The sequence below is a fragment of the Notothenia rossii genome (genome assembly GCF_949606895.1).
Source record: "Notothenia rossii genome assembly, chromosome: 1".
In the NCBI taxonomy this organism is placed as follows: domain Eukaryota; kingdom Metazoa; phylum Chordata; class Actinopteri; order Perciformes; family Nototheniidae; genus Notothenia; species Notothenia rossii.
In genome coordinates, this window is record NC_136912.1 from 87,932,868 (window position 1) to 87,958,747 (window position 25,880).

The window sequence follows — 25,880 nt, forward strand, 5'->3', positions numbered from 1 at the left end:
ATGGTATTTTAGATCTCTGCTGCTGGCATTTTTTCATTATTTTATACACACTGTTAGTGGCCCGCAGCTAGATTTATATTGATGCTATATTTTTTTCATTGTGGCTGAGAGAAAAATGAAGAAATAAGGAGAATGGCAGTTTACCTTGAACTGCACAGTAACACGGCTGATATACAATGCAGCAGCAGCGTTCAGAGATACGTCTATACTTCACTTTCATGTGCCACATAACCGAAAAAAGTGTATTCAGATCTGGCAACCATCCTCTAACTGTCACCCCTTGTAGCGAGATGACAATTCATGATGCATTATACCTTAGAACAGGGTTAGCCTTGAGATATTCTCATTAGTGTCACCCTCCTTATTAAGGCGAACATCTAATAGAGACTTTTTACATATGTATGCAGATCATTAGGGAAATTTCTTTGGTCAGAAAGTCCAGAATAAGAAATGGCAACAAAGAATTAGCTAGTTCATTACCACTTCAAGCACACTGCTGCGTTACTGTTATAATGAACAGGGTTGCTGTAGGTCTGAAAACAGTTAGGAAAAAAGATCAGTTGTACGGAAATGACAATATATACATACTTTCAGCAGCATTATGTGGTTAATGATTCCAAGGCGGAAGATACTGTTTAAATACTCTATGGTCTGAAAGGTTAGGCAGACGGTTTAAAGTCTGCAGTCTTTATATTTTTTACTTACATTTCCAGATTTTAATGTTTCTCACAGGTTTTTAAAGGTGTACTTTGTAACATTTCCTCATTCAAAAGTCTAAACCTTTCTAAACCTATAAATATTTGTTGTATAATAATAAATAATGTATAGCTCACATTATACCAGATGTTTGCAACCATTTTCAAATGAAATTTGTAATTACATTTAGGATAAAAATAAAGTGTTATCCTAAATAACTTTTTAACTATCCTAAAGTGCTTTTGTGCCAGAAGATATTTTTGATTTATGACGTTTTAATCTATGTTTTAAACATACACTTTTCCGATCTTTGTGGATTTTAATGATATATTTTAACTTTTAGTCATTGGACTTCCGGAAGTAATCAGAGAAACAACCCAAGCTAACATTGGCCCTCAGCTCGTAGACCCCTTCTATTTTGTTCCTGCTGGAAAAACACTGATTTGCACGTGAAAGTGTTTTAATAAGTGTATTACCCTTTTTTAAATGTATTATAAAGCCATTTCTTTTGGGGAGGAGGAGCCCTGTGCGGATAATTTGGCTGCTTTTTTTACAATGAAGTAATCCAAACTGGGAGAAGCAGTCTGAAAGTTGGTAAAGACAAATAAAAACATAATCCCCCATTTTGTCACGAAACCTATCTATTGTTATTCTTTTGAGTGAAAGACCCTTAGTGTTAGAAACGTACATATTGTATGTTTAATTAGTCTATATGCGAGTCTATATTCAATCATGGGTGACTGACTACCATTGCATTATGTGTATAATATTCATACACTAGTCACTGTAGTTGATTTATTCCCTCGAGGTAAACTGCACAGCTGTTTTTCATTTAATTGTTTTTTGGCTATAACCTTTAGATTGTTCTTCTCTGCATTCCCTGTCTTCAGTTTATGTTGTTGTGCCTTGCCTCAGTATAACTGCTCTGCAGCGTGGGCTCCTCAAAAGCTTCTGATTGTAAAAACCTCAGAAAATAAAAAGCTCCTTTTAGGTCGTCTGAGTCAATGTATTTGTCAAATTGTTTAGAGCAAGAAAGAGACAACCAGACTGTGATTGCTGTGGAGGGGACTCAACCTTTTCTGTTGAGCTTTTTTTCTCCACCTACTCCTCTTCACTACCTTGTGCTATAACCGCAGGAATGGTGTTTAAATCTTAAGCCTAGAGCTGTAAGCACACACCCCTTTCCGGCACCCCCACCCCTGTCACACTCAAGTGGTTATTTTTAGTCTTGGGGATGCAGCGCGCTCTGCCCGCATCCGTCTGCACAGAGAGATTAATGGAGCACAAGAGAAAGAGATAGAAAGGGAGCACACGTGCATACTCGCCTCATGGCTTGGAGCTTGTAGGAGCCAGTGATTGAGTCAGAAGGAGAGAAATCAACAATGACTGGTGGTGATGGTGAGGAGAGGGAGAGTGTTAGCGATGTGCATCGGTAATAAACTCTCTCTTAAATGCAAATGAATTGGAACGCCTCTTTGTGAAATGACTTACAGTATATTCAGGGCTTCCATGGAGAATCACTCTCCTTAGGCGCGACTGCCTTGTCAGCAGCTAAAGTATCAGGATGTGTATTTGACTGTATTTTGAAGTTGGCACCCAAGCACATGCTCCACCACACCACTTACTCCGCCACCTGTCTCATGAATACCAGACGGATATTTCGGTGATTATCACGCAAGGGTTTGCTGGGTTGATGCTATTTTTAGAAGCCAATTTGTCTACGATGATTACCGTGCTTGTTCTGCTGTCACTGACTAAGAAAGTGACTAAGTGTGTGTCTCTTCATCAGCATTACTTTTGTCCCCCTAATGTTGGTTTAATAACAGGGAGCACTAAGTATTTACTTATTTCAATTTATTGGAGTTTGACTGTTGTTCATACATCTATGGGGTTTCTTGCAGAAATTCACGCATGTTTAGATAGTTTAAGGGCTTGCTGTCAAAGTCTAATAAGATGCATTGAGCTTAGTCCCTGTGTTTCTTTCCTGAAATGTAACTTCAGTGAAAAGAGGCAATCAACAGGGATTTAAAAAGAAAATAGATTCTCTGAATATTAATACCTCGCTGCTGAACATGGGGACGCTGGGCATCAGCAGGGGGTCGGATTGATAAATAATGAGTATGCCGTTGACGTCAGTGTGGTTTAAAAAGTCAGTCTGGTGCCTCCAGAGGTCCCTGCGTGGACGAGCTGGCAGTGGCACCTCAACAGAGCCTCGTCTGTTGTGTTAGACAAAAAGCAGCACTGCTCTGTCTTTTATCCACCACCTCCTGTTGTCTACTATGCAGGAATACATTCAAATGCATCATTCAGAGAGGACCAGGCATGTGGCCACTCTCTCCTCCCTGGCATCAGCTTCTGGCCCTGTGACTCAGAGATCCTGACATCTCCTACTGAACGGATGCAGTCTTTCATATTGAGATTGTGGCATTCTGATCAAAGCGGATAGAGGAGACCAGGCTGAGAAGAGCAGATCGCCTCCTCTTTTAAAATGCCAGGCTACTAGAATTTACCAGACAACTAAGCTCCTGTTTACATGAGCTACAGGCAGAGGCCTTGCTGGACTGCATAGGTTAGATTCACATCATGCATATGCTTAGAAAAGATTTTGAGGATTCACTGAATGTTATAATTGAAGCGTAAAAATCTTCTTTCCAACTGTAACGTTACCATGTTTGGAAATGTGACACAAACGCTCAATTCTTTCATACTAAGACTAACTTCTTTTTTTTTGTTTCTATTCATTTCCAGTGAAGAAAGGCAAGCTCGATGGACCCCAAGGTGAGTTTGGACCCTTGGATGAAACCTGGATTGTTAATAAAAGACACACAAAGGAACCTGACTAATGGTATTTGTATGTTATTCTTTTACAGAGAAATTTAACACATACGTGACACTGAAGGTGCAGAATGTTAAGAGCACAACCATCGCTGTGCGTGGCAGTCAGCCATGCTGGGAGCAGGACTTCATGTTGTGAGTGCTCTTCTTGCCAACCTTTTATCTCACCATGACTTTCCCACTGTGTTGCCTAATTGGCGGATAGACAGTGCTATTTAAAATCTATTTCTTACTACACACCTCTTCGCTCTCTCCGTTCTCCTTTTGAATAGCTCACGTGGTGCCAGCTTGGTAAAACCTTGCTTCCTATTGTCCCATTGAAGTTAGGCAGGAGGCAGAGAAAGGCTCACAGACTGTACATATATTAAAGTGTATGTGAAGGAGGCTTTCAATTGAAAAAGGAAGATTCAGTTGAGCCATGATTTTGCAAAACAGCCCTCATCACCCAGTGAACTAAAGACATTCAGGTTGCATTGTGATTCATTTGAGCCCTAGGTATTGACAAGTATTTAATAACACATGAAATAGCAAATACAGTTGTTTTTGATGATTCTGGACCGTGTTAAAGAAGTGCAATACTGAATGGGTGGAGTACTCTGTTAAGTATATTATTCCATATACACCTCAAGCTCTAACTTTGATGGAACAGCAGTTTTTAGTTTAAACATATATTTTGTGAAACAATCAATAAATCATGCAATATCTTTGTGGCTGTAAGTTTAGTTGACATAGTTCCAGAAAATCTACATTTAGTGTCAAGATCAGTTGTTAGCTGCATTCCAGATTAATATATAAATAGTTCAAATATAGGCTCTAAAAAGGGATGCATACTGTCAATTCACATGAAGGAAGGTGTCACTTCAGGCTCAATTGAGCACACAGATGTTGTTCAACACTGAGCAGCACGGTCAGCTGTGACATTTATACTTCCTAAAAGGAGTTATTTTTGCCCTCTTCCTCTTGCTACCTCTCTTCCTCACTCCCTTACTCCCTTTGAAGACTGAATGGATGACATAACACCTGCTGCAGAAGAGTACACACACACACACACACACACACACACACACACACACACACACACACACACACACACACACACACACACACACACACACACACACACACACACACCCTCTCTAGGTTTAATTGCACCTCATAACTCCAGGAAGTTGACTGAATTGGGGAAGAAACAGCCAAACGCGACAGATACTGCCTCTATGTTTATTTATTTTACCTTTAGGGAAGCAACACACCATTTTGCCAGATTACCCCTTTGGCTCTGAAGAAAACAGAAGTATCAGCTTTAACATCAAAGCTGTGGTTATTATTAGCTTTCATTTAAGACAGCCAGTGGGCTTGGGAAGAGGCACAGTGTGACAATGAGCAATGCTTACTGATCAAATAATCTGCAAGTCAGATTTGTAATCACTTTACTAAGCCTGGCTTCTGCAGACCTTAGTGATAGTTGTGGGGGAAACTTCTGAAGCAATTGGAAACAGGACTCAGTGAGACGCGAGGAGAGCTTTGATGGCAAACACTGACGGTTTATTTGGAGCTTCGGCCGGAGAATTCACAAGACATGTCATGAGCCACGAGTTGACCACAGGTAGAGATGCCAAATCAATTCTAGGTGGTCTCCTCTCTGGTAGGAGGTTTTAACTAGTTCGCTGAGGGTAATCAACATTCTTCAATAGATAGACTAAACAGCTGTGGACACTGAATTACTTTAGTTGTCGGTTATGGTTCGGGGTCATCTACACCCCGAGAAGGATGTGTTCCAAGTGTCCCACAACATATCTCTGACCGAGAGTTGCCCGGTCTTAAACTGGTAACAACCACAAAATGCTCGAGCAGCCCTTCGTTAAGGGAGATAGCGGCTGTCCAAGGCTGGGCATCTGCGTCACAGGGTGAAGGAGGACACGCAGGGCAAATTATTCCCTGACAGTAGTTGCTGTATATATTATATTGCTGAGCAAAAAATGGAAATACAAATGGGAAAATGAGGCAGAGTTCATTGTTGTTTGTCATACAGAAATAAAGATCTCCGCTGTTTTTCTGTCTGTGCTCTCTTTTGTATCCTGCCAGCAGCCTAGTTGACAATCACACATTTGTTCCATCTTCATGCAGAATGACTCATTTCCCTCAGCCGGATGAATCATAGTGCACGTCCATCACCAGGTTAAGTGCAGCTTCTGATGGCATAGACTGTATTTCTGTTGAAAGCCCTCTGCACTGAGCTGTCTGTTCGCAACCCTGTCTCCACTTTTTATGACACTACCTATTATTTTACTCTCTTGCCTCTGCTTTTTTCCTAACTGGTTTTTCTTTTCTTAATCCGTCTCTTCTTGTACCTGCAGTGAGATCAACCGGCTGGATCTGGGCCTGACAGTGGAGGTGTGGAATAAAGGCCTGATCTGGGACACCATGGTGGGCACCTTATGGATCCCCCTGCGCAACATACGGCAGTCCAACGAGGTACACACACTCTCTCTCGCTCTGGGTCCCAGCGTTAGGTGTTATTAGCCAAACTTACAGTACGTGTTAAGCAATACTTAATTTGAGTGATTGAATGAATGCAATTACTAAAACTACCGAAGAACATATGGAGACATGTGCCATTAAATGTTATTTTAATAATCAAGGCCATTATGTGAGACTCCGAGAGTGACACATAGCCTGATAATCACACATGGCAAACAACATATATATCATGCAGTGAGTAAAGTTGCAGTCATTTTGTTCATATTCCTCAATCCTTCTTTTCAGGAGGGTCCAGGCCAGTGGCTGACCCTGGACCTGAATGCGGTCATGGCTGAAAATGAGATCTGTGGAACCAAAGACCCGACCTTTCACAGGCTGCTGCTTGACACCCGCTTTGAACTGCCACTAGGTCTGACCTTTCACCATACTCACATTTATCCAACCTTACCCTGTGCTTCAATATGTCATGTGTTTCATTTATATATTTCAAGATTTCTGAATTATGTATGTGTTTCAATAAAATGGTAAAGGAAGAAACCGTCTCATATATGTTGTTTGCTGCAGACATTCCTGAGGAAGAAGCAAGATACTGGGCCAAGAAACTTGAACAACTAAATGCCATGAGAGATCAAGATGTGAGAACTTTTTTACTTTCCGCATTCCCATCACTGTCTCCGCACCATCTGTCATCCATATTTCCTCATGTATTTATTCATTCCTTTTCATAGCATTATCTTTCATAATCCCTTTCCTACTCAGTTTCTTATCCATCTCTTTTTCTTCATTTCCCACACTCTCTGTCTCTCTAATTACATTTATAATAACAGCAGAATTGAAAGAGCCAATATCTCTTAGTGCTGGATCTTAATTTCTGATGTTTCTTGTTGTTTTTTTCCCCTCAGTACGCCGATCAAGAAGAACAGGAGCGACCACTCCATGCACCGACCACGCAGTGCTGTGAGTGTCACAATACACCTCCTCCTGTTCTGTCCCCCGCTGTGTCCTTTTTATGACTCCTCGTCTGCTCCAGAGAAAGGGATAATACAGGAGGTAGTAATGAGACTGATAGATGGAAGGAGGAAGGGTGGAAAGCTGATGTGACAAATCATGCATTAAAGCCTGCCTGAGTAGGATCATTTACAGGTGCTAGATGTCGATGAGTGTTGAATGCGAACTGACATACGATGGGTCAACACCACGCTGACTGACTGTCTAGTGATGATGATAAAGTGATGAAGTGTGTGTCCTATACATCTGTAGACAGTGGGGTTGAAGGATGGCATGATGCTTGCGTGTGCAGAGATGATAACGTGTGTATTTTCTGCTTTTATTTACTAAGCTGCATCACTGCTGTAAAAACCTTGTGCTTTTCTATTCCCACATACATGAGCTTGTGAAGTCAAACACGTGAATACATATTGACATCAACATAATTATATCTGCGAGCTACCAATCTTTACATGTTTGTTTACCTGGCTTTGTCGGCTGCATATGTTTAGTTTGTGTCCCAAACCTAATTTGGTTTCTCCAACCCTTTATCTCCTTGCAGGTAATTGGAGTCTCTGGGGAGAACAGCAGAGTAAGTTTCATTCATGTGCTTCTGCTAACGACTTGGAGTAATTCTGTATTTATTGTCCATGTCTCACTGAAGGTAATGATCTCCCTGTGTAGTTTTCCATCGAGACCATTGGCTGCCAGTAAAATATACGTTTTCTCCAAGCGTACTTTCTATCCATATTCTCCTGTTGGATTTAAAGACGAGCTGGTGGAATTCAAACTAAGCTCCGTGTTGTTTTGTTGAGACACATTCGTTTTTCTAAGAGTGTCATTTCCACTGGGGATGGAAATACACTTATCTGAGTCACCTTCAGTTGTTACGCTTAAACGTGGAAATCATTTGTATGCCCTGAACATTGCCTCTCAGGCTACAGGCGATTTTAAGATGATAACTTATAAAAAGACACTAGAAATTAACTTTTTATCTCCAAATACAGCAACTATCTGAAGGTATCTACAAACTCATATAAAGGAAACTTTTTTCTTTCTGAGAACATCCATTATTATAGAAAACTGAATCTTTGTTTGCTTTTTTCCTGTTGTTTTGTCGTTCTCCCTGAAAGACTTTACAAACACTGTATAAAACAACTGACCCATCATGCTGCTATGGTTTCTTATCACTAAATCTTGTTTCCCGTTGTGTTTGTTTGAACAGACGAGGATCAAGACAGCGCCGTTGACGACAGGGACAGCGACTACCGCAGTGAGACCAGTAACAGTATCCCACCTCCCTTCTACACCACCTCCCAGCCCAACGCTTCCATGCACCAGTATCCCATCAGGAACCAGCAGTACATACACTCATACAGCGATGAAACCCCTGAGCTGGGCTACGACACCAGAGCCCTGAGGTAACGAGCACCCTACAGGCACTAAGGAGACACAACTGAGTGGTTTCCTTTTCAAGAGATTAACATGGCAGGATGTCATAATGTATCAGAAACAGGGAGAAAGCTTTTGTCTTTTTGTTGAGACAGGAGAATATAACCCATTTTAAATATGACTTCCACTATTTTAAGAAAATATTTCTTTCTTTCAGCATTTAGCCCTGAGACAGCTCAGCCCCAGTGGCTTTGTTTTACTGTACTGTTCATGGTAACATGTCCCACTGTGCTCTCCTCCTCTAGAGAATAACCCTGGCCTCAGTGTATACAAGCATGCTGGGAGCACAGTTCTTGTATACAGGTCCTGTTTGAAGAGGGCCTTCGTGGTTATCTTTTGTGTGTGTGTGTGTGTGTGTGTGTGTGTGTGTGTGTGTGTGTGTGTGTGTGTGTGTGTGTGTGTGTGTGTGTGTGTGTGTGTGTGTGTGTGTGTGTGTGTGTGTGTGTGTGTGTGTGTGTGTGTGTGTGTGTGTGTGTGTGTGTGTGTGTGTGTGTGTGTGTGTGTGTGTGTGTGTGTGTGTGTGTGTGTGTGTGTGTCTTTGTGTGCATGTTGAGTGTGTTTGAACATCAGAAACCCCACGGGATCTTTTCGTTGTGCAGAAAAAGAATTTTGAAATAACACTATTTCTTACCCTTGGCAGATGGTTAAATGTCTTGCATTGCTTAGAAAAACTTAAACAGAAAGTTTGACATTTAGATGGGTAAAATACATCTGCAAGTGCTCAACCTCAGTGAGGGGTCTTAAAGGATAAGTACACCATCTTCAAGTCTGTCTTTTAACATTCAAATATGAACATCAAAAGAGGTTTTTCTTGCTTAAAATTCTCCCTTCTGATTAAAGTGGATCCCTTCCTTTGTGCTTCCAGTTTAAGTGATGGGGACAACATATATTCCCAGGACTTTCTAGTGCAGGATTCTCTTTTTGTGTCCCAGTTTCCTTGTTGAGCTTCAGGGGAGGAACAAAAATAAATATTGCACTAAAAAGACAATGGATAGATGAGAGATATAACCACATGCTATAAGTTGTGCAGAACAGTGGATTTCCCCCTCCATCTCTTATATTGAGTACAGCAGGAAGGTATCTTTTAATGGCCAGTATGAACAGAAGGAATACATGACAGCAAGCAAAAACCTCCCTCAATGTTCATCTGAAAACCAGAGGCTGAGTTTGGTTGGATCTTTCTTTGAAGGGTTTGCTCTGAGCTCTACTGATGCTCCTCTCCCACCTCTCCCCTCTCCCCTGCCTCCCTCCTTACTCCTCTTACCAGACGCAATGATAGTTTAGACTCGGCCACCAACGGGCGCAGCGATATCGACTCAGGCTCAGGGTCGAGCCGGCGCACCAGTCGTCAGTATTCTCTAGACAGTAGGCATTCACTGTCCGATAGGTGGGTCTCTGTACCTCCTCTCCAACTCCTCCTCCTCCTCCTCTACTTTCTCCTGCTCCGGCCTGTGACTCCGTCTCGCTGTGACGTCAGTGGTGGACTTGTCCCGTCCTCCTCGCTCGCTGTGCTTGCATGCATGCGCTCTTACCCTATCTCTTTATATGTATATTCTATACAAAACTTTTGGTCCTGCATCTACTATATATGTACTCTGTTCATAGTGAAGAATTGCCGATCAGTATCACAAATGATGAATCATTCCCATTCCTAAACTCTTGTAGGTATTGCGCTGTTGTTTGTTTCTGTGTGAGTTATTGACAAGATGTGTGTATGAGTGTGTTGTTTTTTAACCGTCAGCAACAGAGAGGTTCATTATTGTATTATTATTATATCTACCTTATTAACTGGTCATCATCGGACCAAATATTTGTGGTCACTTATACAAAATAATCAGTAAGCTTTCTGGGAAACAGATCCCTTGAGTGTGTGTGTGTGTGTGTGTGTGTGTGTGTGTGTGTGTGTGTGTGTGTGTGTGTGTGTGTGTGTGTGTGTGTGTGTGTGTGTGTGTGCGCGCAGGGGGAGGGGGCTCTGTTGTTGCAGCAGCATGTTATTACAGCCTCATCCTGTATGTGAGACACTAAGAAGAGCCCTGTCTTATTCTGGGTGTCCCATACTCGTTAATTATACACATTTCATTTTCACTTTTAAGACAGCAGGAGGCTGTCAGCCCAATAATGGGGCTGCAGAGAGGCCTTGACACCACATTTAGTTTATTTTTATTATCATGTCTTGAGGCTTTGTTTTGAATTCTTTGCTGAGATTGAGGGCTCCTTTGTGTTGGATGAGAGAGAGAGCTGATGGATAGAAAAGAACAAAGTGTCATGGTTGTATAAGTGTTCAAGCCATAATGTATAGTTCTCTCCTTTACTGCTCCACACATTATTGAACCAACATGACTGTAATCAATAGAGAAGAACAAATTAAGTGACTGCGTGTGTGTTTGTGTCTGCATGTGTCTCAAATCTGTCTCTGACTCATGGTCTCTCTCAATAGCCTCATTCATCATCATGAAAACATATTATTCACTATTTATCTGCAAAAAATAGACTGTTTTTGTTCTGCTAGGCTGATAAATTACCCTCAACCTCTCCAGGTTCTCAAATAGGATCGGTCTATTTATATAACAAATCTGTCCTCATGTCTTTGCTAATCGTTGGCTGTTGTATGGTGTGTGCTTCTGTATTAACCTGTTTGTGAAGTTTCCATAGTAACCTCACCAATTACTAAAAGATGATTCCCTTTGCAGTCAAATAGATGCATCACTAGTCCAACCCCCCTGCTCTGAGTTTTCTTATTGGTTGGTTTAAAGTCAATCCTTGTTTCCTATTGGTTAGCTGTCTCCCTTCTTGGCCCCAACAGACTTCATTGTTCCAGCCAAATGTTATTGTGTGGGGAACTAGTTTACCTTTAATCGCATGTGGGTGTGTTTAAGTAACAGGTGTCTTTATCTCCCCCTCCCCTCAGTCCCACAGACAGTCGTTACGCCTCGTCGGGCGAGTTGAGTCGAGGCAGCTCTCAGCTCAGCGAGGAATTTGTTGCTGAGGAAGGCGGGAGCTTGCGAGGATCGGAGTTCTACGATGAAAACGACTCTTACCACTCCTGCCACTCCTCCGTCAGCTACGGCAAGGAAGGTTCCCCAGTCTGGGATAGGGAGGACCCCCAAGGCATATACAGCGACGATGGAGGCTACATCAAAGATGGAGGGGAAGAGGGGGCGCTGTATGCCGAAGAGGATGCTGAGATATACGTGGAAGAAGGAGAGTACACCTACGAAGATGGAGAGGAGATGCCTTTTGAGGAAGATGAAGATATGTATCAGCTTGATGGCACACTCAGTGAAGACCAGGAGCCGCCCTACACCCCCACACCCACAAGCACTGCCCCCACCCTCATGCCCACCTCTGATGGTCTGTCCTCCCCCAGACCTCCACTGGAGAAGCAGGCTTCGTTGCACCAGCAGCGGCCGGTCCAGGATTCGCTCCCCCCCCCCAGCACAGCTTCTAACCTCCTTCCAGTCACGCAGGACGACACGTTGCCCCCTTTCAGTGCAGAACCCTCAAAGCCCCCGTTTGCACCCACCCAGCCTGCTCTGTCAACCACCATCACATCCGCCCCCACAACCACACCGCAGTTTCCAGCTCCAGATACCGAGCCGCTGGAGCCTGAACCCAAATTTGAGGAGCCACTGGAGGAACCTCCATCTCCGGAGATTACTCCTGAAACAGAGAGTGTCCCCACGCCTCCTGAACAAAAACCAGAGGAGCCCCCTGTCCCAAGGTGAACACTGTTCATACACTTCCTAGAGGAAGATCAAAACAAGATGTCACTCTCTCCAAATGTCTCACTAACAATAAGAACATACAATATTTGCTTTTCGAAAAAGAAACATAGGAAACTCTGGAGAAGTGGTAGAAATAAAATAAAAAAACGTTTAGGTCCTGTCCAGATAAACCACCGCCATTCTAATAATAAGCTACAGCAAATAATCATTTAAAAAATGATTATTTACATTTTTAATCATCATGTTTTGAAGGTGTGCAAAATCAATGTAATGCTGCTTGATGCTTTTTTTTTATTAGTCAATGAAAGTTCTCTCCGAGGAAAAAAAACATGTACATTCACTTTATTATTTTAAAGAGCACATACAGGCACATATATGAATAACGTTTATTTTATACGTTGTTCCTTCTTTATTCATTCTTCAAGCTTCCCAAGGAGGGAAATCATGGAGCCTGGTCTTGCCAGAGCCAAAGCCAACTGGCTGCGACTTTTCAGTAGAGTACGACTACAGCTGCAAGAGGTACAACCTGCGTGTGTGTGTGTGTGTGTGTGTGTGTGTGTGTGTGTGTGTGTGTGTGTGTGTGTTTTAGTGTACCTTTGTTCACATAGCAGGGAATGTAATGCCAGATAAATGTATAGTCTCGTAGGATTGGGTAATATGTTTTCTGTTGTTGTTGCTCTGGTTTAATTCACTATTCTCTAGTATTTGAGCTCACTGACTTGTTGCATCAGTCCCTGCATGTTACTCTTACTGTGTTTTTTCCAGCTTTTGTTGACTGTTCCACCTTTTCCCCAGTTTTTGGTTATTGTTGTGAATTATTTTGTCTTGTGTTTAATAGTTTCTGTTCACCCCTTGTACTGTTTTGCCATTTCATTATTTTCTTTTCAGTTGCTTGCCACCCTCGTAGCGATTTGCATGTAGTCCGGAGCAGATGCTCAGGTGGGTGTGGCCAGTAGTGTGAAAATCAATGTTATTCATATTTTATGAACCCTGTGCGGCTTATAGATATTTATGGGGAGTAAAGCAACACATGGGAAGTCACAGTATGTCTGCTCAGTGTCATTTGTAAGCATGGCATTACCAATACCAATCATGATCTGTTCGTAGGTGACCTGAGTGTCAATGCTGTGTATCATTCTTTAAACAAGCAGGCAGACAAAGAACATGTCAATAATAGAGAATATAGAATTATTGTGATTGCATGGATCACCATCTATTTGTAAACTTCTTTGATGCTTAACACCCCTTTTTTCCAAGTTTCCAAGGTATACCACTGTTGTATTATTCATTTTTGAATTCAGGGAACACTTGCATTCATTGGCAACCACTACCAGTGACACTTATAAGAAATAGTGCTTTTGGATTAGGAATACGAGTCCCTCCCAATTTCTTTGTTCTCAGTATATAAAGTATTATAGAGAGTACTATAATATGCTATGCTTCCCATTTTCCCAGCCACAGCTCTAATGGCACCCTGCTTGCTTCTTTTCCGCTTCTCATCTTTCTCTTCTCCTCAGGCCCGGGGAGAAAGTGTTGGCATTGCCTCTCTGCTTTTATCAGCAGGGTAAGTAACCATGACGCTGTTACCACTACGGTCATTGGAAATCTATAATTCACAAAGTGTAAAAGCAAGCTCATGGCTTTAATGTCTGAATGCATTTATTGTCCAATAGATTTGTTGTGTAGCTGAATCCTGCTCTGCTCATGTCTTGTCTCCAGGATGGGTGGCGCTCTCTATAGCATTGACAGCATGCCAGACCTCAGGAAGAGGAAAGCTATGCCTCTCGTCCGAGATCTGGTGAGTTTCTGCACTAATCTCTTTATATCTCCCAGATGAAGAGTCTCACATCTCCTCAGTCCATCTATCGCTCAGATCGCAGAGAGAACCCCCCGTGTTCTCATCTTATTCTCTTTACCTCATTGTTCTTTTCGTTTATTCATTCTTTTTCTTTTGACTTTGATTTCTCACAGTTTTTTAGCCCACTGCACTACATGGACTTTGCCGAAAAAACAATATATCGAGGGCGAGCTGGTTTCCTCTCATTGACAGTGATGTTTGCTAGATGCTGTCATACTGTATAACAGACCTTTCATTACCAGCTGCTGCCATCGTCCCCATGCCTCCCTGACACTGCCTCCTTAGGGGTAACACAGAGATAAATATAAATCCTCTTGAGAATACTGTAACTCATCGAGTCTTTCCCTTAGAGTTTATTGACCTAGCCTGAGCAGCATTATCCATTTCTGTTTTTAAGAAGATGAGACCAGGCTTTCATTTTCTAAGAAGGTGTAGTCTAATAATATAGAAAAACACACAGTTTTAGGTATTCAGAAAGAAAAGTAAAACAATAAACTTTAAAGTGATAGTTTCACATTTAAGGAAAGCCCCTTTGTTGCTCTCTTACTGAGGGTTAGAACAGAAGATAAAATGTTCTACAGGTCACGAAGCAGGGGAAACAGCCTTTAACGTGTTGCTACGTGTCATGTTACACTTGGTTTTTTGTGCAAATTAAACCAATTAGAAACAACATACTAATTGGTGATCTACAGGGGTGAGGCTAAGTAGATTTGGAGTAACTGCAGACAGAGCAGTAGGCGATAGATTTATATTTAACGTTAGGAAGAGAGTGATTTCAATGTTCTCTAACTCTCGTCAAAAAAGCAAATAAGTAATTTGAGAAAATGTGGAACAATTGATTTGATCCAAAGACACCTTCTTTAGTGGAGGCTAGTGAAACAGAAGGCAGTCTAGAAATAGGACAGCAATTTGGCCCTTTATCATAACTGCAGGTACACCTGTTCCTCTTCCTCTCTCTGTCTCTTGCTTTCATGCACGAACACACACACACACACACACACACACACACACACACACACACACACACACACACACACACACACACACACACACACACACACACACACACACACACACACACACACACACACACACACACACACACACACACACACACACACACACACACACAACGTGTCTTATGTAATTGATCATACAGGGTGAGGTCCTATCTTCATGAAATGCAAAAGGATGCTACTCAATAAACATAGTTTGGTTGCAAGTCTCCCCCCCCCCCCCCCCCCCCATCCTTTTATTGCAGATGTCCATTTTTGTTTAAAAATGATAACCACAGCATATGCACAATGAATGCAGCCTTTCTTAACATTATTAACTCCCTATGGACCCCCCCCCCCCCCCCCATCCTTCCACTCTTTCTCGCCTTTTTCTAACATCACATTTCTCCCTTCCCTTCCCTCCCTCCACCGTCAATGCCAAACCAAAGGCTATGGTGAGTAACTTCAACACCTTTGAAGGTATACTAGTTTTCTCATCTCACCAGAAAATGGATCCCTCTTAGGAGAGGAAGCACTTTAAATGCTGCAGCAGTCATCTCTGGTTTTCTTGCGGGGGAGCATTGCCAGACAGACAGTAATACAAACATATTGCCTCACAGGCTGCACTGAGATGTGTCTTGATCATGGTCTTGATAAAGAAATAAGATATTGAGTAGGGATCTGAGGGAAACTGACCCCTCCTCTCTCCTGTCACTCAGTCATTGGTTCAGAGCTCCAGGAAGGCAGGCATCACCTCAGCCCTGACGTCCAGCACCCTGCACAACGAAGAACTGGTCAGCACTCGATTAGAATAATAATTCACAGTATCTCACATCATAATTGTATCATACTCAGCTGAACCTTTACTTCTCTCTCCTGCAGAAGAGTCATGTATACAAGAAGACCCTCCAGGCCCTCATATATCCAATCTCCTGCACAACCCCGCACAATTTCGAGGTGTGGACAGCCACCACACCTACTTATTGCTACGAGTGTGAGGGGCTGCTGTGGGGTATCGCTCGCCAGGGCATGCGCTGTACCGAGTGTGGAGTCAAATGCCACGAGAAGTGCCAAGATCTACTCAATGCCGACTGTCTGCAAAGTAAGTGAAATGCCCGAACATCTACGCGCGATTTTAGACACTAAAATACTGGAAAAAAGGCAGGATTCAAAATATGTAATTTAAAGTAAGCAACACACGCTTGATACCACTCGCGGTTAGCCTAGCTTAACAGCTATCCAAAGTGTGTATTAAAATGTTTTCACTTATTAGACAAGTTATATATGACATTGTGATTAGTGAGCTTTAGTGTTAGTTTTCTGCAGGTTACCTTCAGAGCAGGGCTGGCTTCACATTTACAGTACAGAAATGAACGTGGCATCAATCTTCTAACTCTTGGCAAGAAAGCAAATAAGCGTCTTTCCCAACATTTCTTAGCTATTCCTTTTAATGTTATATATTTAGTACTTGGTCCTAAATAGGCGTTGTATAGCCTATCATATTTAGGGATATATAAGAGCTAAAGCTTTGACTTCATATTATATTCATAGTACAGTATATGCAAGTATAATATTCACATGGTGTTACTGAGATATACCATGACATGTCTACAGGAGCCGAACAACCATTTGCTGACTTTATGTTTTTATATTTTTTCGCTGTGTCAGTGCTGATTTTTTTGTATTAATAATAGTAAACTATCTACTCCATCTATTTCCTCTTATCGCTATTTGTCACTGCCAAGCACAGAGTCCTCCTCCTCCTACTTCCCTCACTCCTACTTTCTTATTTTGTTCGTTTTCTTGAGAGGATATTAAAAGCCATTTGTCTTTTGTTGTCATCCGCCTCGCTTTTCCATCTCTCTTTTACTCAGCGTTTTATAGCTCTGCAAATGTGGCCCTCTTTCATTGATATATTAATATATAGGTTCTCATCCCCTACACATTCTTCACAGGCATTCTTCTCTCTAATGTATTGAAATCCCTCTTCCTTAAAAAACGTAGAAATGCATCCGCCATGCAATGTTGTTCTGCTCTGTTATTGTCTTCACTAATCACTTTATCAAATATCAACACCTCTCATATGACACCACTTTAACACGTCTAATCCTTTCCGGTCTTAATCTGTATTGTAACCAGGAGCAGCAGAGAAGAGCTCCAAACACGGGGCTGAGGACCGAACGCAGAACATCATCATGGTTCTTAAAGACCGCATGAAGATCCGCGAGAGGAACAAACCTGAGATCTTCGAACTCATTCAGGAGATGTTCGCCGCCCCCAAGGCCACCCACGTCACCCACATGAAGCAGATCAAACAGAGCGTGCTCGACGGCACTTCTAAATGGTCGGCCAAGATCTGCATCACAGGTGAGAGGGGAGTTAAAGGTCACCTATTGTGCAAAATCCACTTGTTAATTTCTTTTATACATATACATGAGTCCCCTCCAGTGTTTCCCACAGAATTTGATTTTATTTGTGGGGGCACCGCACCGCACCCCCCCCCCCCCCCCCCCCCCCCGGCAAGAAAAGCCAAAGGCCCCTTAACCTATTCGGGTGGTCCATGCATCCACCCCCCCTAAGATAATACATGCGAGTTCATGGCTACTGTACACAACGATCTTGTTGCTCTGTGTTGCGTTGTTAATGAGTGAAACACACCAGAGTTGAGGATCCGTGGGTTTTATTCTCCCAAAAATATCATTTACAATGACCAATCACAGGGACATTCTCCCTGGACTAACCGAGGGCTAAGTGCCTTACTCAAGGGCACACTAGTAGTGGTGTTCCAGGCAGGATTTGAACTCGCAACCTTCCGATCATCAGCCCACCTCACTATCCATTAGACTACAAAAAAGAAAAAATTATAATAATAATATATTTTTTTATGAGATCCATTTGTGACGGACGATATTTAATTGTGGCGGCCCGCCACAAATAAATCAATGTATGGGAAACACTGCCCTCTGTGTAAAGAGATTCTGAAAGTTTCAGGAAAAAAGATTCTCTCTCTTTTTGTCCTCATCCATTTATATAAAAACCTGTCTGATAATGAGCTGATCAGATTTTGGCCACGTTATGATGTCATAACGATTTTTTGTCTTGTGTAACCATTAGCCAATCAGCAACCAAGGTAACCCACCCCCCCCCCACCTTATCAGCTGAATCTCCTCCTTGAGCACCATTGTGTTCTTTGTAACCAAATATCTCTCAGAGGGGCATGGGGAGGGGCTCCTTATTTTTAATCTGAAGTAACAGACAGAGAATCAGCACTTTTGCAACAGGGCTGAAACAGAGGGGATTATGTGATGCTGCAATGATCTGTTTGGTGTTTGGAGCCAAACTTTTCAGAGACATGTTTTGTATATATCTGAGACCTATAATATATTGATGAAAAACAGTGTAATAGGGGACCTTTGAATCAGTACAGTACAGTATCTTTGAACAGAGCTGGCCAACCCTGTCTACATCAGAGTCAGAGGGGGCGGCACATTTCAGGTGTTCGGTCTATAAAAAGAGACAAGCTGGCGTTTGAATGAAGAGAGCACAGGTGGCGTTTGTGGGGCAGTAGAGCACGAGGTCACATGATTTGCACCCAGACATACACACATTGACTGACCAGCATGACATCTTTTCCCCTCTTTTCCCCAGTGTTGTGTGCTCAGGGTCTACAAGCCAAGGATAAGACCGGCTCCAGTGATCCATACGTCACTGTCCAGGTGGGAAAGACCAAAAAGAGGACCAAGACCATCTATGGGAACCTCAACCCTGTCTGGGAGGAGACTTTTAATTTGTGAGTGAACACCGCTTGCAAACATATGTAACATTTAAGATAGCGCTGCAACAATTATTATTTGTATTACCAGTTATTAAGTTGGTTATTTTTTCCAGTTAAAGTGGACCTATCATGCTATATTTGAATAATAAAGTGTAGGACCATACCTATATAAGGCATATTTATACTTTTTATTTTTCAAAATACCAAACAGATCAGGCATTTTAGCCATTCCTCATTTCGCTCAATTTAACACTGTCTTTGCATGGGCTGATTCTGTGAGAACAGCACCATCTACAGGCCTGGCATATGTACTACAGCGTCTCCAGCGCTTTCGAACGGCAATGTCCGTGGCTGTCTCCTCCTGATTGGTGGAGTTGGCCCAATAGCCGTAGCGCCACTTCTGTGACGTCATAGAAGTGTTCAAATCTGGATCAGTTTGTATCAGATCCGTGGCAGCCCCTTTTTAAGAGATTTGGGTATGGAGGAAAATAGAGAGGGTTGTGTTTTCTGACTCTTGGTGAGTTCCCTGGAACACCGGGGACACATATTCATGTATAACATATGTACAAAAGTGCATTTTGCATGATAGGTTACCTTTTAAGCAAAAGTCAAAAACAGAAAACTAGCAAATCGTCACATTTGAGTAACCTGCAAATGTTAAGCTTTGTGGCTTGATGAAGGACTTAAAGGAATAATTGTTCATTAACATTATACAATGTATTTTTAACAGCTTAACGGTCCTGTTATAATCGTCTGACTCATTCAGCAAAGCATTTCTATATGCATACTGTTGATTATATTAACAGTATTTTTATATTTGTATGAGTCATGATTGCTGATAGTAATCCACCTTTCCATCTTGGCCATCTGTCATTGTAAGTACTATATTCAGCAGCTGCCTCTGTGTCTGTTTAAGTGAATGTCACAACTCATCGGACCGCATCAAGGTGCGAGTGTGGGATGAGGACGACGACATTAAGTCTCGTGTGAAGCAGAAGTTCAAGAGGGAGTCAGACGACTTCCTCGGTCAAACTATCATCGAGGTCCGCACTCTGAGCGGAGAGATGGACGTCTGGTACAATCTGGGTCAGTCGAATGTCTTTATATCGGCTAATTGAAATTGTATTGATACCTTGAATAGTTTGCAGTTATATGAATGACCTAACTTCTTTGATTCAGATGTTTTCAGTTCAGTAACCGTGTTGCTGTATGTGCTGTGCTCTTCACAGACAAGCGCACAGACAAATCTGCTGTGTCTGGAGCTATCCGCATGCACATTAATGTAGAGATCAAAGGAGAGGAGACGGTGGCCCCCTATCACGTTCAGTACACCTGTTTGCATGAAGTAAGCTCAATGTATTGTGTGTTTGTGTGTTTGAACAGATAGTTTCTTATTAAATACATTCAAGAGCTTCTCGTAAATACAGTTTTGAGGCTTTATACATGCATTTTTGCTTCAAGATCTTAAGGAATATTGACAATGGATTTCACTTACTTTTAACTAACAAACAAACAAACAAACAGATACTTTATCCCACGTTAAAGCTTCATGTGCTTTTACTTAAAGGTCCAAGTCACTGTGCACTGGTTAACTCATAGTTGGTCTGCATAAAAACATACACATTGTACACAATATAATTTAGACCCCTCTGTTTTCTATGTAGATAAACACTAATCGCACACTAATAGCAGATTGGGCATTAGATAAAATAAGAACAGGGAATCTCTCAGGTCTCTACCGAATAGTTTGAAGCACTCATATTATTTGTAGAATAAAAGAAAGCTGATTTTTTAAATAACAGATTTTTTTTCAATTAATCAATCACTCAAATGTAGGATTTTGCAATGCTACTTTTTCCATTAGGGTTTATAGTAGTGTGTTTGTCTGTGTACCTGTGAGTATTTCTGTGCACAGTATTCCTGATGAGCCTTGCCAAACAGGTTCATTTCCTTATTTTCTTCTTACATCGAATGTTAAGATCAATTTCAAATAAAGGTAATACTGCAGGAAGTTTGCTTTGCTCTCATGAGATAAAGATCCATTTCCAACAGCAAGTCATCTGACACATTTCTCCTCCGGCTCGGTGCTGATTGATTGTAGACCGATCACAGCTTTGTGTGGAGTCATTACTCAGCCCATTACTCAACTGAGCATATTAGCTGAACCTTAACAGACAAATGGCCGCTGTCATTGCTGCACATAAGTGGCCATAAACCACGTAGACGACTTTTACAGCAGTATAAACGCTTTAGGGTCGAGTAGTCAAGACAGCACCTTGTGTTGGTCTCGTAATGTAGTGTAATGGATATCTATGTAGCCAAGCCATTTAAAGATGAACAAACCAGATTTAATCTGCTCTGCGTTTGTCCAATGGAAGATTAAAAAGCTTTGTTTAAAGATGTGCAAATGCTCTTAAAAGCCATTTAACACTTTTGATTGCTCTCTCTTTAACCTAGACTCTCTATTACATGTCATTTCTTTTTGCCTTCCTTTCCAATATCTTTCTCACTTTCTCACCTATGTTCTCTAGATATTTCCTCCAATTCTCTCTCTAACTCGTTCCTCTGTTCCTCTGGGTAGAACCTCTTCCACTATGTGACAGATATCCAGAACACCGGTGTTGTTAAGATCCCCGACGCCAAAGGGGATGACGCATGGAAGGTCTACTTTGAGGAGACTCCCCAGGAAATTGTGGATGAGTTTGCAATGCGTTATGGAGTGGAGTCCATCTACCAGGCCATGACGTATGTTGCTACCTGAAAGCCTGACCTTAGAATATGATTATTTAGAGGTCATCTATTATGTAAAATCCACTTTTTCATGTCTGTTATACATCAACATGTGTCCCCTCTGTGTAAAGAGATTCTGAACGTTTCAGGAAAAAAGATTCTCTCTTTTTGTCCTGATCCATTTCTATAAAAACCTGTCTGAAAATATGCTGATCAGATTTTGGCCCCTTTGTGATGTCATAATGATGTTTTGGCTTGTGTAACCATTAGCCAATCACCTACCAAGGAAACCCCCGCCCACCTTATCACCTGAATCTCCTCCTAGAGCAACATTGAGTTCTTTTTAACCAAATATCTCTCATAGGGGCGAGGGGAGGGGCTCCTTATTTTCATCTAAAGTAACAGACAGAGAATCAGCACTTTTGAAACAGGGCTGAAACAGAGGGGATTATGGGTAATGCTACAATGCATGATCTGTTTGGTGTTTGGAGCCAAACACTTCAGAGACATGTTTTGTCTGAGACCTATAATATATTGATGAAAAACAGTATAATAGGGGACCTTTAACATAAGACCCTGTTTCTTTGAGTGCAGTCATTTATATGTATTAGGGTCTCTGTATAATATCCTTCATTTGCTTACATGTCCCTCTCTCTTTCTCTTTTTCAGTCACTTTGCCTGCCTGTCATCTAAGTACATGTGCCCAGGTGTGCCTGCGGTGATGAGTACCCTCCTGGCTAACATCAACGCCTACTACGCTCACACCACCCAGGCCACCAACAACGTCTCTGCCTCCGACCGCTTTGCTGCTTCTAACTTTGGGGTGAGTCACACCAGCCAGACACATTTATAATGAATAAATAAATTATGTGATTCATAAAGGCTCGTTCCTGAACAAAAAGCGCAATATCATAATTTGCTTAAAAAAGTAAAGTGTAATTGTGGTTGTGCTTTGCTAACAAAAGTTAAAAAAAATGTTTTGCAATCCTTTCTTAACATTATGGTCATTTGTTATCCTGGTGTTGATGGCATCGGCTCTTAAATATTCTTAAGTAGTCTGGTGTTAATATTTCCATTTCTTTGTTGTTCTCCTGCAGAAAGAGCGATTTGTCAAGCTACTAGACCAGCTTCACAACTCTCTGAGGATAGACCTGTCCATGTACCGCGTAAGATGCCTCTCCATTTGCTCTCTTTAAATGATCTCTCTAATTTGATAATCGATTAATGAAACGATTAATCAACTATTCGGACTATTACTGTATGCCTTGCACAATTTCTCAAACGCTCTGATTTAGCCATCAACTTTTAGATTTAGCTTGAGGTTGTTTTAGGCATGTGGAAACTAACAATGAAGACAATAAAGATGAATACTTGATTCAAAAATACATATATTAGTAAATTAACTAAACACATTTTGAACAAAATTAACATTGCTTTTTATTTAAATTAAATAAATAATATTTCACATCAAAAGAAACAACAGTGTTTTAACAAATCGTATTAAATAATCTGATGACAGACCTGTAAACAGAATAGCTGAAACTTTAACCAAATAAATAACTCAGTTACCTCTAATCTTTAACCCATGTTTGTATAATTGAGTTAACTCCGTGTGTTGCTGCTAGCATACATAACACCTGACGTGGAAACGTTACTCGTGGACGGGGCTACAGAGCTGCTAGAAAGACAGTGGAACCCGTGCATTCCTCCGTCTGAATGTGGTGCACTTTGGCTAAATGTTTCATGGGAGCCTGCCTACACCAGAACTGTCCTGAGAGTGGAGGCCTGCAGGCAGACCCCTCTCAAATGTTTAGACAAATTGCTCGTGTTACCGCCCTTACATGCTAAACTCTTATTGCACTTTTGGCAACGAGCATTGTCCACATCGAGACGGGTAATGTTTAACCACACCTCGGAGCGCGTTCTCTCCGCCATCTCCGCAGTGTGTTGCTGCATGTAGCAGCTGCGTGTGTGTAAACTGCCCCGCCCCCTCGCACTGGGGGAGCGATCTCGTCTGATCGAAAATACATCATAGACGCATTTGTTTGTCTTTTTGCATATTAGAAACTAGTTGGCGACACTAAGACTGCGATATAATGTTTTTGTAGCAATAATACATGACATATATTTTTTAGATGTCTCCAGTACCGATAAAAAGATCAATAACGTTGGAGCTTAACGGCGCGTAAAACACACGTGATGACGTCACCAACGAATCGACGACTGAATTAGTTGTCAACTAATTTGGTAATCGATTTTAATCGTTTAAAATCGATTCGTTGTTGCACCCCTAATGGATGACAACTAATAGTGGTTAGGTATTCAAACTGCATGGTAAAGAATAAACCCCCTCACCTCCTTCTCTCTACTGTTCTTCTTTCCTCTCATCTTACGCTTTGTGAAAAACACTCAAACAAAGCAGGCGGATGTGATAATTAGACTGACACCCTGAAGCATGCACAGACACATCCAGGAAACACTGCTCACCCACGCAGGAATAAGTGTTTCCTAAGCTGGATCGTGCCACACAAACACACAGTGGACTTAGATGGATGTGATTTCATGTGTTATGCATCGCTGTATTTCTTTTCCGTCTGACTGCAGAACAACTTCCCTGCCAGCAGTCCTGAGAGGCTGCAGGACCTCAAGTCCACCGTGGACCTGCTCACCAGTATCACCTTCTTCAGGATGAAGGTACATCTGTCAAAGACTGTTTTGATGTATTTTAAACACTCCACGTACCAAACTTGCTCAAAGTATACCACATGTAGAATTTAATCAAAGTAACAAAACAAAGCAGAATGTAATGTATTATTATTATTATTATTATTATTATTATTATTATTATTATTATTATTATTATTATTATTGTTATTATCACTACTATTATTGTTGTTGTTGTTATTATTATTACCATTTGTATTATTATTTATTTATATTATTATTACTAGTTTTATTATTAGTATTGTTATTATTATTATTATTATTATTTAATTCTATACTAAATAATTGGCGTTCACATTATTAATCTTAAAATAAACCTAGAATTAAGTTTTGGAAATAATCATATTTTATTGCATTTTATTTTATTGCAGTAAGGACAAACCTGAAGATAATTCAGAAGTGTCACGATTTAGTGTTTTTAATTTCAGTGTGCCATTTTCTTAATGTCTTTCATTTTTGTAAAGCACTTTGAATTGCCTTGTGTTGAAAGGTGCTATATAAATAAACTTGCCTTGCTTTACTTGAAATATCTTTATATTCTGTGTGTGTTTTTTTCAGGTTCAAGAGCTCCAGTCTCCCCCCAGAGCCAGTCAGGTGGTGAAGGATTGTGTGAAAGCTTGTCTCAACTCCACCTACGAGTACATCTTCAATAACTGCCATGAGCTGTACAGCCGAGAGTATCAGACAGACCCGGTAAGAACAGCAATTTATTCAATATCTGAATGTCCGTCTATCTCCTCTCAAAATCTTCATATTTCTGTTTGCTTGTTTGGCATGACTGTAATTAGGTGCAGTATCGCCAAAAGTCCTGTAACTGTAAGAAAGAGTCAACAAATAGCTTTGTTACATAGACACTCTAATAACATCGAAAGTAATATAAATGATTTAGAGATCAAAACATTTGTACTCATTTTCCCTCAGACTAACATGACATTGTCAAATAGATATAGATAAACATAGATAAACATCTAAGTGTTGTCATTTAAAACGTTGTTATAACTCTTCACTGTAGAACAGGGGTGTCCAAACTTTAAACCACATACAGAAAAATATACGAACTCACTAGAGGTATTTCACCTCTTAAGTTCAGTTATGAGTTGGAAAAATCAATCCAATGTAGGTAAATGATTCTTGATACTTGATACTCAGATTGCTTATAATAAGAGGACATATGAAAGGGTCTATTTCAAGGTTGTTATGTATATTTGTTACTGGGCTTTTTTTATTATCAATTTAGATTTCTTAGAACATGTTTTCAACTTTAATGGACTGAACATGAATACTGTGTAATATATTTGACCATATATATTTAAGAAGTACAACATAAGACAAGCAGAAGTTTATTATATTAAGTCATTATACTTTTTGAATTTGCTGAGGGCCGAATCAAAATGGTCCGCAGGCCGGATTTGGCCCCCGGGCCGTAGTTTTGACACCCCTGCTGTAGAAGGACATGTTGCTCTGTATCTGCACACACCAGAGTTTTAGTCACTCAATCTGAATTTAGTTCATGTTTTTCTGAGTTTCTGGTTACTCGACGTTCCTCAACGATCTGCCATTTTGTAAAGTCTCTTCAGGGCCTAATAGCATTAAGATTTACTGTTCTTTTCTTTTCCCTTGGC

At 41.1% G+C, this 25,880-nt stretch overlaps 1 protein-coding gene across 9 annotated transcripts in view; it reads left to right on the plus strand.

Annotated features, from left to right (window-relative positions):
• Positions 1-25,880, plus strand: part of unc13a (unc-13 homolog A (C. elegans)) — a gene marked incomplete at its 3' end in the record, with an annotated part of 47,909 nt that overhangs the window by 2,041 nt on the left and 19,988 nt on the right. For 7 of the 9 annotated variants that reach the window (XR_013805238.1, XM_079664832.1, XM_079664833.1 and 4 more), the window contains exons 2-25: positions 3,445-3,474; positions 3,567-3,666; positions 5,889-6,006; positions 6,298-6,421; positions 6,577-6,647; positions 6,915-6,969; positions 7,562-7,591; positions 8,225-8,420; positions 9,719-9,838; positions 11,360-12,172; positions 12,602-12,695; positions 13,694-13,740; positions 13,896-13,974; positions 15,749-15,823; positions 15,912-16,131; positions 17,169-17,396; positions 18,678-18,819; positions 19,721-19,890; positions 20,034-20,149; positions 21,386-21,549; positions 22,204-22,357; positions 22,632-22,700; positions 24,139-24,228; positions 24,817-24,951. Coding sequence is in view for 8 of the 9 variants with exons in the window: in XM_079664832.1 (XP_079520958.1) it covers positions 3,445-3,474; positions 3,567-3,666; positions 5,889-6,006; positions 6,298-6,421; positions 6,577-6,647; positions 6,915-6,969; positions 7,562-7,591; positions 8,225-8,420; positions 9,719-9,838; positions 11,360-12,172; positions 12,602-12,695; positions 13,694-13,740; positions 13,896-13,974; positions 15,749-15,823; positions 15,912-16,131; positions 17,169-17,396; positions 18,678-18,819; positions 19,721-19,890; positions 20,034-20,149; positions 21,386-21,549; positions 22,204-22,357; positions 22,632-22,700; positions 24,139-24,228; positions 24,817-24,951 (3,440 nt within the window). The remainder of the gene's footprint in view (positions 1-3,444; positions 3,475-3,566; positions 3,667-5,888; positions 6,007-6,297; positions 6,422-6,576; positions 6,648-6,914; positions 6,970-7,561; positions 7,592-8,224; positions 8,421-9,718; positions 9,839-11,359; positions 12,173-12,601; positions 12,696-13,693; positions 13,741-13,895; positions 13,975-15,748; positions 15,824-15,911; positions 16,132-17,168; positions 17,397-18,677; positions 18,820-19,720; positions 19,891-20,033; positions 20,150-21,385; positions 21,550-22,203; positions 22,358-22,631; positions 22,701-24,138; positions 24,229-24,816; positions 24,952-25,880) is intronic. The other 2 variants (XM_079664831.1, XM_079664834.1) reach the window with 1 other exon arrangement.